The sequence below is a fragment of the Sceloporus undulatus genome, chromosome 1 (genome assembly GCF_019175285.1).
Source record: "Sceloporus undulatus isolate JIND9_A2432 ecotype Alabama chromosome 1, SceUnd_v1.1, whole genome shotgun sequence".
In the NCBI taxonomy this organism is placed as follows: domain Eukaryota; kingdom Metazoa; phylum Chordata; class Lepidosauria; order Squamata; family Phrynosomatidae; genus Sceloporus; species Sceloporus undulatus.
In genome coordinates, this window is record NC_056522.1 from 168,808,833 (window position 1) to 168,825,368 (window position 16,536).

At 39.2% G+C, this 16,536-nt stretch overlaps 2 protein-coding genes across 3 annotated transcripts in view; one reads left to right on the top strand and one right to left on the bottom strand.

Moving 5' to 3' along the window:
* The window catches only part of LOC121919397 (melanophilin-like), a 184,454-nt gene extending 179,456 nt beyond the window's left edge, over nt 1-4,998 (top strand). For both annotated transcript variants that reach the window (XM_042445958.1, XM_042445959.1), the window contains 2 exons: nt 796-893; nt 2,932-4,998. In XM_042445958.1, the coding sequence (XP_042301892.1) occupies nt 796-893; nt 2,932-2,958 (125 nt within the window). In that variant the 3' untranslated portion in view covers nt 2,959-4,998. The remainder of the gene's footprint in view (nt 1-795; nt 894-2,931) is intronic.
* A 9,185-nt stretch (nt 4,999-14,183) lies between these two features.
* Nucleotides 14,184-16,536, bottom strand: part of RAB17 (RAB17, member RAS oncogene family) — a 37,172-nt gene continuing 34,819 nt past the window's right edge. Inside the window, exon 7 of the mRNA XM_042446208.1 lies at nt 14,184-15,934. The gene's annotated coding sequence lies outside the window, so the exon portion shown is untranslated. The remainder of the gene's footprint in view (nt 15,935-16,536) is intronic.

Below are 16,536 nucleotides of genomic sequence, written 5' to 3' on the forward strand. Positions count from 1 at the left end.
ACAGACTTCAGTTACCAACATTTTATAGACTTAAATATCAACTTTTTTCTCTTGGTTAGTCTCAAAAGGTGCTGCAAGATCCCTTTGCATTAAGAGAGTTGAGAACATTTAAAATGCACTCTGTGTGTTAATTATGAGGTAATATTTATACATTATTTGTATTGGAACTGATGGTGGAAAATGGGTAAAAGCAATCATCATTCCATGCCTTGGACTCCTTTCAATTAGATATGAGGGGTTTTAAAAAATTATTATTTAGGCCATTCAAGATCAAGATCCCTTGTCTACTTGGCCAAGCAATAAATCATCCAGGTTTTAAAAACACATATGGGACAATGAAGAAACTGGACCTTTCACTCTGGTTATGCAGATATAGCATAAGTTATATCCAGTGATGGAGGAGATGATTCTAATCATTCACAGAGAGGGAATGTCTTTTTGTCACTCTCTCCTGGGGTCAGTGAGGTACTAAATGGCTCAAAGAAACATGAGATAAGGAAAAATGGGAATCATCTGCATAGCATGGGAAGATTATTTGGAAGAGAGTAAAATGTCAAGTGCAGAAAGATTGTGTTTTAGTATTCTGTGGTGGTATAACCACTACAGAAGTGGGCATACTTCAGACTTAGGGGATCCGTTTTGGGCTTTTGTGAGAATATTAATCCCTGTCATCCAGAGCCAAGACCAAAATGCCTTTAGAAACTGTTCAGAGTTGGACAGTAACTGAACTAATTAAGCATGAGTGAATTTATTCTGTCTTATTAAATATAATATCTCTGCCATTAATTTTACCAGACAACGCTGAATCATTTGCTCGGAACTCCTATTACAGAGGGTCTTTAACACAGCGAAATCCCAATGGAAGAAACAGGAAAGCAGATCGCATCTTTGCGGCAAGTATTCCAGAGCCCACTCATTGCATTTATGCAGACTGAGAACAGGATGGCAAATAGGCATGAAACAAATAAAGCATCTTCTATGAACACCAGAGATGAAGGAAGAGAGTCCAAATAACAGGAACTAGTGTAGTTCACAAAAAATCCATATGACTCTAAGCGCTCTAATGCGGTCAAAAAGAAACAGAAGATTTGTATGAGGTTTAAAAAGAAAAACTTTATAGTAGCCCATAAATCTGTAGGTAAATCAGAGAACTGGGAGGTGCTGTCTTTTATTGATCCATCCCCTGCTATCTTGAAGACATGTACGTGTTCCTTGAGGCATCAGATTTAGCTGTGCTGGCACATGCCTTGATTACACTCCATTTGGACTACTGTAACACACTCAAGATGGGGCTGCCTTTGGAAACTGTTCAGAAACTTCAGTGGGTTCAAAAATGTGGCACCCAGAATGCTAACCGGGGCCAATTATAGGGAACATAGAACTTCCTTGTTGAAAAAGCTTCACTGGCTATCAATTCGTTTCCAGGCACAATTCAAAGTGCTAGTCACGACCTATAAAGCCCTATACAGCTTAGGTCCAAACTATCTGAAAGATACTATCTCTCCACACAGACCTGAAAGAATGCTAAGTTCTTTGGGGGAAGGCTTTCTCTTGGTCCCACCACCATCACAGGTTCACCCTGTGAGAACATGAGAAAGAGCCTTCTTGGTGGCTTCTCCCACCCTCTAGGATTCCCTGCCATGGGAGGCTAGGCTGGCCCTCTCTCTATTTCCCCTTTGCCAGGAAACAAAACCATTTTTGTTGAAGCACACTTTTAATAGTTAAGCAGGGAGTGGTATTATTTATTTGTGTTTTTAATTTGGCTTTTAAATTATTTTATAGCATTTAATGTGGAAATTCTTAATTGTTTTTAAAATGTTATTGTAAACATTTTTAATTTGCTGTTTTTGGAAGCCAGCATGGTCCCACTATAAATTAAGTAAATAAAATAAAATAAAATAAAATAAAATAAATTATTGAGAGCTCTGGCAAAAAAGACAGCATTTTAGCAATGTTGCAAAGTTTCCTATTATGTAAGTCTCATACTGTCTTGTGATAGCCATATAAACACCAAGTATTTTGTACTTCAGATGCATGCATAAATAATACCTTGGCTAGACTTGTCTCTTCCAGAGAAGAAGGAGGAAAAAAGATTGGTGGGGAAATGATAGCAATCTAATGTTTTTAAGGTGTATGGAGTTATCTGTCCTGCCATGCACTGAAGGGGTGGTAGATAGATAGGTAATGAAGGAAGTGGAGTTACATACACATGTGCAATCATATTTTAAAAAATTGGCCAGCAAAACAGATATGACAATATGGTTCCACTTCTTCACATTTGAAATTCATATCAGAAGAATGAATTTTTTTTTAAAAGCAAGCTATCACTGTTGTGAGGATTTTATGGGACTCCACTGTCTTGGAGAGAAAGGCATACATTTTTTTCAGGAATATGTGAATGAACAGCTGGTCTCAGTACTAAATTTAAAAAGTTACAATCCATAGGATTTCCCAAAGTCTTTCTGTTTAGTCTTTTCAGTAAAATGAACTTTGTCTGCACTTGAGACAAAGGTATGTTTGTTGGTTTAAAGTTCAGTGTGAAATTAGTGGTAATGCAGAGATTTTCCAGATCTCTGCCCTACCTTTTTCATTATCACCAGTTTTGTAGTGTTGGCATTAGCAGGCCTTCTAGCTGTCCTGATGGCTGATGTTTTTCTTTGTCATTCACAAGCCAATTGAAGTGAAGGCAAAATTCCCAATCTGTCTCTCCCATGGCTCCTGGGGAATCATAGATGCCAACTAGCCATGGGACCAACACCCAGGACCCAGTTTTCTGCCACCATTTTAACTCTACCCCTGAATATTTATAAAGTGTACTGGCAACTCACTCTATGTGGCGCATAGGAAAATGGGTGAATAATTTAACTCTAGCATAGTGTTTCTTCTTGTTGATTAAAAAAAGATTAATATTGATGCTTTGATACATTACAGAAACCTGTGATGACCCACCGGTCTTGAAAACAACGAAGAACTTCCAAGGTTAATGAAGTGGGCCTCAGGCTGTAGGTTTCATTCCCTCAATTTTCTGTTTTCCCCCCTCCTTCCCACTTCTCCACGTGCATCAAATATCAAAGGAAAGAAGCAAGCTACTTTTGAAAGTAATTCCCTGTGCAATGCTCCTGTGAAGTTTGGGACCTACATTTTGGACAAAAGCACCCAACCCCAACTTAGTTATAAGAAATTTATTCTACAGAGTTGACTTACTGACCCACATCTGTTAAATAAGACTTGTAGCTAAAGTATTTTTTTCTTCTTCACATGCTATTGTATGTCTGCATTCTGATTTATCTGGATATTTGGATTAAAGTCCTATTATCTAGGCCTGTGGTTTAGTCTGACTGGTCCAATGTGTAATATCTACTATTTGCATTGCTTTGAACCACCCAGGATTTAATGCTGATATACAGTAATCAGAAAGGTGCTGAGACTGGGGTGGGAGTGCCTGTTAGTTCAGCACAGTGAACTAGAAAACAGAAGATTTGCTTGTTATGTATAGCTTTAGCTGCCTTTCAGCGCTTGATGCATCTAGATGTCTACTGGATTTCCTCATTCATGAAAACAACATGTTTAATTGAAGAAAAGAGTGCTGTGACACTCTGAAGACTTTTCTTTTATTGTAGTGCCCTTTTTTGTCAAGTGCTTGCAATACATGTGACCAGCTGGATTCTAGACCATGGAAGCTTATGCTGCAATAAACGCAGTATCATACCATACCCCTGCAAGCATTTACAAAACTTTGTTGTTTTGGGTATGCTAGTGCACATGACATAGTTGTACACACATGTCCTAAGAGGAGACACCTCAAATCTCTCCAATGCAAGATAAAAATAACTGCATTACAAGGAGGAGGAGGAGGAGGAGGAGTGGGGGAGGACAGAGTGAGAAATGAAAGAGGAGGTAACAATTGTATAAAGACCACAGCTCATTGGTTGAGCACATTCATATTCAAAATCCCTGGCATTTTGTTAAACAAAAAATCAGGTACACATGATGGGAATAACTCACCTTTTCTTTGGCAAATTTGGATAGCCATTGCCCATCAGAATAGACAATAATAAGCTACAAGAACAACTGGTTTGGTGTAACAGATGAGGCAGTTTCCTATGTTCCTAGCTATGCTTATCAACTGTGTCTTAAGCAACCCTGACTGGGTTTTTTCTGTTATCTAGTACTTCCTTCTATTTTATACTATCATATGTATTCACAGGATTTTAGGCAGATAGCAAGAAGCAGGCCCTCCAATACTGGGGTTTGATAGATTCTGAAGATCCCTCCCCTAAACTGCAACTCCAAGGATTCCATAGGATAAAACCATGGCAGTTCAAGTGGGAGCATAGTACTATAATTGTACAGTCCCATATCTGATAAATTCTTCACACAATGATGATAAGATCATCTCTGATAAACTCAGCAATCTGATAAACCCATCAAGAGTGTTAAGGCAACACATTTTTCAAACATGAAAATAGGCAGCAATATTGAGCTATGTTCTGAAGAACAGCAATTTGCATGACAAGTGACAGAATTCCTGCTCAAAATCCAATTGTTAATCCCAGCTAGAGTAGACCTATTGAAACATTTGTGTAAGTTCTCTTAATTCAGAGAGTCTACTTTAGAGTTGCTGGACTAAAAACTATACCTTTAAAGGTTGTGTAGAAGAAGGAATGTCAGCAGATGCTGCTTGTCATGCAGCCAGGTGATATCTGCTGAAATTTCCTCTTTAAAAGTAGAGGAGCCCTCTCCAGATTTCACACTGACAACCCTAGTCTCTTTATTTGGAACTAACAGTTCAGACACCATTCCTGTTCAGGTGTCTTAAACCTACATAAGCTAAATAAAGATTATGGGAAGTTGAAGGCCTCAAGTTGCAATTTCTTTCCTTCAAAAAATGGTATCATGTGCCAAATAGAATTGTTGCTTTCCACCCTAATGTATATATGTATGTATGTATGTTCCGATCTAGAGCTGCAATAAAAGTTCATTAAATTCTATAGCTGACATATTGCCATGTTTTTAAATTGTATTCTTTATTTTAAAAATGAAGCTCAAACCTTGTTATTCATAAAATACTGTTTTTGGAACATGCACAGGTCTTGTTAAAATATAAACCTTGCCATTTGGAAATATTTAGAATGTTGGCATCAGGTTCTAGCTTCAGATTTTAAACTCTGTTGTTGTTATTGTGAGCTAATTTCCATTGTGTTCTTCTATTTGTACCAGGTATTTACAGCAATACATCCCACATCCAAATTGCTAAGGTTTTGAATTATGGTATTCTCAATAAAATAGATTCATTGAGCTATTAAATCACAGAATTGGAAGAAGTCTCATAGGCCACCAAGTTCTCAATGCAGCATCTCCTGTTAGTGCCCCTCCAGCAAGTAGTCATCCAATCTCCTTTAGAAAAGATTCAGAGATGAGACTCCACCACCTCTATAGGCAATTGGTTCTGTTGCCAAACCACTCTTATTTTGAACAAATTCCTTCCACTGTTCAATTGAAATCTGCCCGCCTATAATTTAAAACTATGAGACCCAGCCCTACCCTCTGGAGCAACAAAGAACAAACCTCTTCTCTATGGCGTCCTTGAAGTATTTAAAGAGGGCAATAATGTAACCATTCAATCTTCACCATGCTGAACGTGCCCAGCTCCTTCACTCTCTCCTCATTTGTTTTGTTCTACATGCATGATATCATCCTTGCTTCCCTTTTTAAACATGCTCCAACTTGTCTATATCCTTTTTAAAATAAGGCATCCAAAACTGAACATTGTACTCCAGATGTGGCATGACCAGTGCAGAATATAGTGAGACTATTACTATACTTCTCTTGATTTGGAAGCTATCGTTCTATTAATACAAGATAAAACACAGTATTTGCCTTCTTTGCTGCAATATCATACTGCAGTGTCATGTTCAATCACTAATAATCCCAAATTCCTTTTCACATGGAATTTGCGTGAATCTTTTTAAACTAATTTTTAATTTAGATTTTAAATACATTTCCAAACAACAATACATCCTTTCTTTCCCCCAAAATTAATTAAATTAAAACAACTATCATAGTCTTATACATCTTCCATCTAGCATATTTATATTAAGTCCAGACAAAGTTTGTGGGTCTCCTTTCCCATTACAAATTTTTGCATCCAAAACTACTATTCCAAAATTTCAATAAATTGGTGGTTCTTGCATTGAAGTGAAACCTGTATTGTAATGGAGGAATGGTGAGATATTATCCAAAAGCTTTCATTGTTGCTGTCAAAGATGGAGAAATGTACTAGTGTAGCTCTCAGCTGGATGGTTTGTTAAACATTAAACTTAAACACTCTATTCTTTCCTTCAAAAAATTTTTCACTTTAGGATATTGTAATCACATATGTTCCAATAGACCTGTACCTCCACATCCTCTCCAGCAGCTTTTTGAAATCTCACTCTGGATTTGATGTAGTCTAGTTGGATATGCATGCCACTTACGTACCATTTCCTTTACTGCTTCTGAAACAGATTTAAGTGGGGAAAGGACCAAATTCTTTTCCAATGATCTTCTGCAATTACTATTGCTAAGTCAGATTCCCACACTAGTTTTTCAAGAGTTTCTGTATGTATTGACTCACCATTCTCACCATAATGCATCCACGCTAGTGGGGGCTACTAATAACATTCAGGCCTATATCAGTAGATTTGGGCACAAAACTTGGGTCACTGGAGGATATTCTTAGAGCTGGAATGCTTGGGCTCTGTTGAAACGCATGGCTTAAGATGTTGGTCTTATGTACCAATAATTCACTGAACTTCTAAAAGGAATGAATCCCCTGCATTCTGAGACAATAGTTTCAGGACAGGAAAAAAATGTCAAAATCATTTCCACCAGATTTTAGAATAATGACTAACTGACTGCCAAGTGACATAATGGGCAGGATCTTACATCATGCTCCACCCACACAGTTCCATTTCCCTCCTTCCCAGGAGTCAATTTTCAAACATTGTAGTGCATTGCTACAACCATTTACTGGCTCGAGGAGGACAGGAGATATCCCAGCAATGTCCATCTGCAGTTCTGTGGCTAGGATCCGATACCACCCTCCCAGATGACTAGTAACTAGAAATCCTGGAGATCTGGAAGAGTGATAATAGCTCTCCAGCTGCAGAATTGCAGCTGAATACTGATGAGGCTCTCTGGATCTTTGGTGGTAAATGGCTATGACACTGCCCTCTAGAACTTGAACGTTGACATGTGGGGAGGAAAGAGATATTGCACAAGAAGATATGGACTATCTCCTTCCACAACATCAAGAAAGGACATATGCTAGTTACATGAGTGTAGCCAGCAGAATTTTGGCCACTGTATCCAGGATTTATTTAGCAACCTACCTATGGGATTGGCACTGAAATACATGAAGACAGATGTATACAGATATTCTCAGACACCGCAGTCAGCACAAAAGGATTGAAGATGTATATCCCTGTATCTACTTCTTTATTTCTACAGGGTTTTAAAAACTCTTTTGAAAATATTTTTCAAGCCACTGAAAGTAATTGAATCCATGTATGTCCAGACCAAAGTGCGAAGCCTTGCAATACTCATCCCAAGCTAGATGTGACACTGCAACACAGTGAACTGTTTAATGTATGTAAAATGTACTGTTCCTTATCCAATTGTCATATACCATTAAAGAGTTTCATATCACCTCCACTGAGGCTAATTAGTTTCACTGTTGTAATCCATGTTTCTTCCCCCCCCCCCAACAAAACAGCTGTTACGCAAAGCAATGCAGGGTGTGAGTGCATGTGTGTATGTGAGGAGGAAATTCCTGCATCTTTTACCTTACACAAAGGAAAAGCACTTGAGGGACAAGTGTCTGGGAAGAAAAAGTATAACATCAGCTATGAGCAACTTGGGGAAATGGTGTACTGGAGCCAAGTCCTTCTCCCGACCTCCCTGCATGCCACACAGCAAGCCTGAATATTTCATTTGCCTCAGCAGTTCCTTTCAAAATGGCAGCAAGAAGCAAACTATGTCACTTCCAATTGCCATTTTGAGAGGGACTTCAGAAGAAAACAGTGGTATTTGGGGCAGTACAGGGTTCTAGGTGGCCATGGGTATATTTTGCATATTTTATGAATATTTGCATATTTGGGAAACTGTTTGGATCTCGGCAACAATTGCCTAAAAATCATGTCAATTTTTTATTAAATGAGGTGGTTGGAGAGCATTGGGGAACTGGTTTCAAGGGCCACAAAAGGGGGGTTCAAGCAATGCATGTAGCCTACAGGACACAGTTTGCCCACCCTGCTTAATATCCACACACTCACACACCCTGGACAGACCACAAGCAAAAGTCATCCACAGTTGCCTTTATCTAATAAAAGGCCTTTTTTAAGCTGGATAATAACAACACTACTCATAATTTAATAAAAGCCTTCTAATAAAAGTACTGCATCTACTGTATCCTTTTCACTCTACAATAACATTATAGCTACCCAATCCATCGGAAGCATCAGTTTCTGTCTGTTTTATCCTCTCTCTCTCTAATCTGTTTATGGCAACCCACGTAATAAACTCGGCAAATGTTTCCAAAGGTGTTTGTTTCGTTTCCTCATTTTTGGAAGGAGACAATTGGTTTTTCTACCACTCCATCCTCTTGCCTGACTTAATCAACTAATCTTAATGTATCATAGTCATAAATATTCAAGTATTTAGAAATATAGTTGTGGCATTGAAGGAAAGCAAGGATAATCCATAGAATGAGAAATCTAGCACATTGTTAGGGACAAGGATGCACTTTGGGCTGAAGCCAAAATGCTAAACCAAAGCAGCCTTACTTCAGCAGTTTTGTAGCACAACCTAACCAAAGTGACTTCTTTCTGAACCACCCCAAAGTGATGTGGGCTGTTCCTCAATTCTTATAATAGCCCGTCTTTTCACCCAGTTTTGCAAATTCTCTAGCTGGTGCTTATGCAGACTGGCCCATGCAGACAGTTTGGCTTGGCAGTTATCCCCTTCTGCCACCTGATAGATATTGGAACCTATTTGAAGCTCTTGAAGTATAAAGGTTTCAGGCTCTGAAGGAGGAGGACAGAGAGTAGCAACCAAGGAAGGAAGGAACTTTCTAAGCACACCACTGCAGTCAGGTGCCAAGGGGAAAAAGTTACAAAAGGATGTACTGTACTACATATCTTGCTGCTCCAGCCCAAGACCTTTTGCTGCTTTACGCAGAGTCCAAGGAGTTCCCTCCCCAACATGGCTGAACGCTACCAGACATCTTTTTGTATCATTCAGACAATTTCTACCTTGATCTATCACACACACACTGGCTCACACATAATGTGCTATACTTTACCTGTTCATTTTGTATAGCCTCACATAGAAGCCTCTGGTGAACCTGTACAATAGTCTAGTGAAATTAATAAAATCAAGGAGATATAGCATCCACTAGTTTAACTAGTGGATAACACATCCACTAGTTTAACCTTGGCCAGCCTAAGTAATGCTCTTAGATTTTTTGATTTTTTTATTTTTATTTTTATTGGTCTTGTTTTGCTTTGTTTTTCCAGGTAAAAGGACTTCCAATAACAGGAAAACAAAGAATACTGCCTTTACATTCTTGATTAATGTAAATCAACTAAATAGTAATTGATTAACTACTGGGACTGTATCCATTGCATGAAGCAGGTCTTCAATTGTCATCTTGTTAAAAACTCTCAGATAGCAGAGCTCATGGTAAGATCTCTGTCACGAAAGTTGCATGTAGCCCACTGGCCACAATTTGCCCACCCTGCATCCTAAGAGGCCCGAAGCTGCACCAAAGCCATGCTCCAGTCCTAAAGACTGGAGCGCATCTTTGGCACAGCTTTGGGCCTCTTAAGATGCATCTGCCATTTAAACAGCATGTCTCCAAAGTGCCCCGAAGCAGCTTTTTGTTTGTTTGTTTGTTTGTTTGTTTGTTTGTTTGTTTTTTGCCTGTCTGTTCAGGCCCTAAGTCAGCAGTTTGGGACCAGGGATCTGACCTATAAGATAACTTTTGAATGTGCACTTTGAGTGTCCTACAGGAACTTATGGAATGTTTAACAAATTTAAATTTAACATGATACATTCAATGGTTTCTATATTCACTGAGACTTCAGACTACTGGGGAATTGCACTTCTTACATTATTTAGAGAATAAAAATATGATATGGGATTGAATATTGTAGTTGGGTCTGGTTTCAGCACTTGCAAGTCCCAAATTTATCTGTTTACCAGAGCAGACTTGAGAAGTCCATGCAAATAAAACTGCTCTCTCATATTATAAATATCCAAATAGCAAGCAGTACCACCCACATGCAAAGAATGCTAAGACATCTAGCCCAGACTCCTGCTCAGTGAAAGACAAGTAAAGCATCCCTCCTTATACTCCAGGAATAAACTCTTCTAGAGCATGGCCACATACTGTGAAAAACTCACCAAAAAAAAAACCCCTACAAAAGTATTTTTGCTTATCCTTAAAAAAATTGTTGGTGGATTTACCATCTCCCTGGTGAAGCACAACTCAATTGGGTGGAGGGGATTGTATATTCTGAAACATCTGCAAGAATGGTGTACACAAATCCTATGAGGACTTTTGTTTAACTAATTCTAGTGAAATATTGTGAATTATCTGCTTCTTCGCTCTGTCATATTCGATAGATAGATAGATAGATAGATAGATAGATAGATAGATAGATAGATAGATGAAGAGGTATGTGGACAAAATAGTAAACTATGCCAGATTGTTGGAAGCAAGGGCAGTGTGACGAAAGAAGCACAGGGACTGAAACCGGAGATTTAACCCATTTAAACCATTCCTCATTTTCCATTTTTAAAAATATGTAAGACTAATAGGGAAGAGCTGAAATCTCAGGCGCAAAATAATAATGGAAATGATCAGTCTAGTTGAAAGCGATCTAATTTGTTCAAAGTAAGAAAATACACTGAGTCATGAAAACCTTCTTTCTTGAGGTGATACAAAGTGAACGTGAAGCCATTATGGGAGGGGAGATAATGCTGCTGAGGTGCCTTGATGTCATGGGCAGCCATACAGGGACAAAGGCAAGGGATAAAAAGGCAAAGCACTCTGCCTGAATACTGTCACTGAAAGGACAGGAAGACAGTTGAAACACAACTCTCCAGTTCTCCCGTGGAGGGAAAAAAGTAAGTCTTTTTCTTCACTGTATTAGTTCTGTATTGCTTCTGTCTCTGTCTTTCTCTACAAGTGTGAATAAGCAATGCTAAACAGAATGCATGGCATACATGACACCTTCAACCTCATCAAAGTAGTCTGGGGACTTTTCTAACGCAGAACCCTTTCATTTCCAGGTATATTTTGTTGCAGATTGGGTCCTTGTATATATGTGTATGATTTCCCATTTTTACGTCTGCGGTGATTGCATTTTACGCTGACAATGTTTTGCTAATGTAATAAAAACCAAAAGGTGTGCTAACTAGCTATCTTAGCACTGTAGTCAAATCTGAGATGAATCATTTTTGAAACTGGCAGTAAAAGCAAAGGGAAGTGCAAATATCCAATACTTTTGAATCATTTCCAAGAGGAATATTGTTGGTATGATTATATACCATAACCTAAACGACTGATATCAGTGGGAACCCACAGTGCAACAGATGGTTATTATTAGGTAGATTATTGTTTTGCTAGCTAGTGTGACACACTGAGTCAATGCAGTGCAGTGGGTTGGTCACTGGATTACAACTGGAGAGTTCCAGCTCAGCCATGAAACCCCACTGGGTAACCTTAGAAAAATCATATGATCTCAACCTCAGAGGATGACAAGGGGAAATCCACTCTGATTATCTGAAAAACGCTTGTAAAGAAAACCGTGTTTGCCTCTGTGTCCCCATAAGTTGGAACCAACTTGAAGGCGCAACACACAGAGCTTTCCATTTATGAGGCATATGCAACTTGCACAGTCACCCAGAGAACCCCATATTTAAGCTGTGGTTTGATTTGCTTCCAATACCGGAGGTCATATTTAGCCATGTTTTCAAGCAGATCACAATAGCTTTTAGGATAGGCACTTAGTGAATGAGAGTTGTGCTGTTGTTTTAGTTTTTTCAGCACATAAGTGAACAGCAATTTTTGTGACGATATCTAGAAAGCGCAAAGTATAATGTGATGATAATGTGTGATGTCCAAATACAGCTGACCCAAAATAGGTCAGAACACATCAAGGCAGGAGGAATTACATTATCTTTCCAAACCATCACATCATCACATCTGAGGTACTGCCACACTTCTGAAGCTGCAAGAAGTGCTTTTCATCATCACCTCCTTTTCCGATTTACTCCCCAGTAGCTAACCTGGAGATATGATCCATGACTGCTCCTTGCATCCCAGATACCCAATCACCCCAGTGCCTAAAAATTCATGATTAGCAGTTTGGAATATGAAATATGTTTTTCCCATCCTGCAAAGAGTTCAATACTTTAAAAATGACTCTGGCTCACTGGTGGCACAGTGGCTAAATGCTTGTACTTTAGCCACTCACTCACATTCCACAAGGCTGTGAATTCAATACCAGCCAGGGGCTCAGGGTTGACTCAGCTTACACATTGTAAACCTCTTAGGGAGTGCTTAAGTATACTTCAGTGGTATAGAAATGTACTTGCTATTTCTATTGCTATTTTATTGCCATATGTCTTTTTCACTTTTCATTTAAGATTAAATCCAGTATAAAGAAAGATGACTATTCTTCTGCCCAAAGAGTTAAAAACGATAAATTATCTTCCAGAAGTTAACTTCTAAATGTAGATAAACTGTAAAACAGAAAGTTTACGAATAATGTCATCCTCTGAATTAAGGATGGCTTCAGCAGGTTCATTTTATTCATTCCTCTTAAAAGTCACTTTTTCCAATCTCTACCCTTATCACTCACTAACCCACAAGACAGATGGATGGCCTTGTCCTCCTAATCACAGATGGATTGCCTTTTCCCACTTACTGCCCTGCATATCAGCTGGACTGTAAGGCAAAGCAGGTGGGTCTTCCCAGCTTCATGGGATGTGGTTCCCCGGAGAGTGACCAAGGGCTACATGCAGCCCATGAGTGAGGGTTGTCCACCTTTGTCATGTATGGACAGCAGCTCTTACCTTGTTTCAACCATCAGAAATTTCATCAATTGAATGTTTGGCACAGAGGAATAACAGGAGAGACTAAATCTAATCCCCTCTTAAATCTAATAGTTTATCAGTGCCAGCCCTGTTTTCTAACTGTAGATTCAGTTCCAGCAGCCAAATGAGAAGTAGATGTCCAGATTTAGCTCCACCGTGCTGAAACAGAGGCCCAAATGCCACCTCCTCATGAATATAACAATGAATTAAATTACCTTTCACACAGCTGGGAAACATAACATTCCAGGGTTCCAGCTTGTAAAAAAACAGTCCTATAAAAGTACATATTTTGTTGTTGTGCTGTTGTTATGTGCTGACATGTTAGCTTCAACTTATAGTGACCCTATGAATTAGAGACCTCTAAGATAACCTGTTATTAAAAGCCCTGTTAAGATCTTGCAAACACAAAGCTGTAGCTTCCACCTGTAGTCATAGAATCATAGAATCGTAGAGTTGGAAGAGACCGCAAGGGCCATCCAGTCCAACCTCCTGCCATGCAGGAAATCTAAATCAAAGCATCCCCAACAGATGGCCATCCAGCCTCTGTTTAAAGACCTCTAAGGAAGGAGACTCCACTACACTCCGAGGAAGTGTGTTCCACTGTCAAACAGCCCTTACTGTCAGGAAGTTCCTCCTAATGTTGAGGTGGAATCTCTTTTCCTGGAGCTCTGGGTTAGTCAAAAGGTAGATCAGGAACACAGACGCTACCTGTGCTGGGTTGGGTTATACTACCCCTGAAAATGCCGATTTGCAGTGTGTGTGCACTCCTGGATTTTGTAAAGCTCAAGTTTCTGCAGTGGGCAGAAGTATATATGCACTGGTTAAGTTATTGTGCCTGTTCCAGAAAATGTGTGATCTGGTAATGAGGATACACACCTTATTTACATCCCACCCAGACTATAATGCTTTATTTGGGCAGTCTTTGAAAAGTGCTCAGAAACTTCACTTTTTCCAAAGAACTGCAGCCAGACTATTCACTGGGGCTGAACAGAAGGAACATACAACTCTTTTGTTGCAACAGCATTACTGGATACTATTTTATTTCGAACTGCTGGTTCTGACCTATTAAGTACAGTACTACAATCCTTAGGTTCGTGCTAATGGACTATATTCTCCCATATGAGCCTCGTGAGCCCTGCAGTCTTCCTCTTTCCTACCATTTTTCAAGGGAGGATGATGACCAGTGGATTCCTGCTGTCTCCAATTGCGGTGCAGACACATGGCTGGGAAAATGGAACTCAAGCATCTGCAAATTTTGGTATCCATGGGATTTCCAGAATGGATCCCCTGTGGTTACCGAGGACTGATTGTAATATGGTGGCATCGGAATATCTTAAAATGATGATGTACCTTCTTCCACTTTTCACTCTGAGCCTCATCCCACTTCCTGCATGATGTGTTCTGTGTATAAATTAAACATATAGTGTGAAAAAATGTAGTCTTGCCCTACCCCCCTTGCCAACTGAAAATCATTCTGTTTCACCATCTTCTATCGCCAGTGGTCTCTAGTACAAAGTACAGGTTATACATCAGTACAATGAAGTGTTGGTGAACTCTTGTTTCTTTTAGAATGGTGCAATATTTTCCATCATCTACAAAGTCAAAGACTTTGTCATAATCTATAAAGCAAAGACTGATTTTCTTCTAGAAATTCTTCAGTACTCTCTATTAGCCAATCTATATTTGCAGTATAATTTCTAGTGCCTCTTCTTTTTCTGAATCCAGCGTGGAAATATGGTATTCATCCTTGCCAATGTGATAACAAGTCTCAAGCATTTCTTTGCTTGCTTGGCAGATAAGGCCCATGCTCCAATGATTGCTACAATTACAATCCCTGGTGTCCCTTTTTGGAGGGTATTGGAACATATACTGAGCTTTTCCAGTCTGTGCATGATTGTTTTTTTCCCCATTTTGGTTGACAGTTTTTAGTTAGTATTTAGATGGACTGCATTTCTGTTGTTTGAAACTGCTCTGTTGGTATGCCATCTGTTCCTGGTTATTCATTTCTCCCAAGTGCTTTGAAAATGTGAGCAGAGAGTTGCTTCCTTCATCTTTTTCCTTTGTACTGATCATGTAATGTGTTCCACTATTGACCAGTGGGTATCTTTATGCTTTGAAATCTTGAATCTTGTTGAAGTCTCTTGTTCTCTTTTTATTGACACCTTTTTTTTTTTTACTGACACTTATAATACTTCTATTTGACCCTCCATACAGTTCATGTTGTTGAATAGTTGTATTCAGGATTTATCTTCCCTAACTGTTCCAAACTTTTCATCAGTTATCTATTAATGCTTTTCTTTCTCTTTTGGCTATAGAGTCCTTCCTGATAATGTCCCTGCTTTGGGTCCACAGTTCTTCTGGTTCATTGTCAGTTAGGTTGAACAGCACAAGTCTGTTTTTTACCTGGTCTTTAAATATTACATCAATGGTCTTTATACTGTGTCTTGGCACTATGGTTGATGTAATTATATTCTTTAGTTTTACTCCATTTTTTATATTATAAGTTCATGGACAGTGCTGCAAACCAGTCCTGGTCTTGTTTCTGTACATAACGGCCTTCTGCATCATCTACTTCCAATTATGTAGTCTATTTTATTTTTGTACTGGCCATCCAGTGATGCTTATGTATACAATTGTCTCTTCATTTGCCTGAAGAATGTACTTATGATGAACAGAATGCCAGCTTCACAAAATTCAGTAAATAACTCTCCTGCTTCAGTTCTTGAACAATGTTTGGTTCTACTCCTGTTTCTTTTGAATTCCAGCCACCTGTGATTATCCACATGCCCTGCTTAGGAGGAAATATAAGTCAGTTGTGTTTCAGCTGTGTTTTGCACAGTTTCCCATCTTCTGAAAAAGCACATGTGCAGGGAAGCCATTCAGCTCCAACTCAAGTGCCAGCCATAGGAATGCCCCAGTAGATGACCCTTGGGTTAGGTGATATTGCTTTTCTTGTACCATCCCCCAGATTAAGCACAGTGAAGAACAATAATGCACACCTCCTATCTCATCAGCTACCACTTGGGACAGGATAATTTTGCCTGAACTGACACTTCGTCTAATGGAGAAGACACAGAGCAGCCAGGGCTCCCTATTGCTGTCTCTGATCAAAGGGAAGAATAGAGCCTTTCTGTACCGTTTTAGACTTCCCAAAAGGAAAAGAAAGTATGGAAGAGAGGTGGACTCCTCACTCTTATTTCTGATCTCTGATAACAGGATCAGAGAAAACATGCAGATTTCTCTGCTCTATTCCATACCCTCCAACTGTCCTGCTTTGACACAGACAATCCTGATCTGTTCTGGGACATCAGTTGTCCTACTTTTTTCAGCTTCTTTTTAAATGTCCCAGTTTCTCTCTTCCATGCCCACTTCCCCACTTTGTCCTTGGCT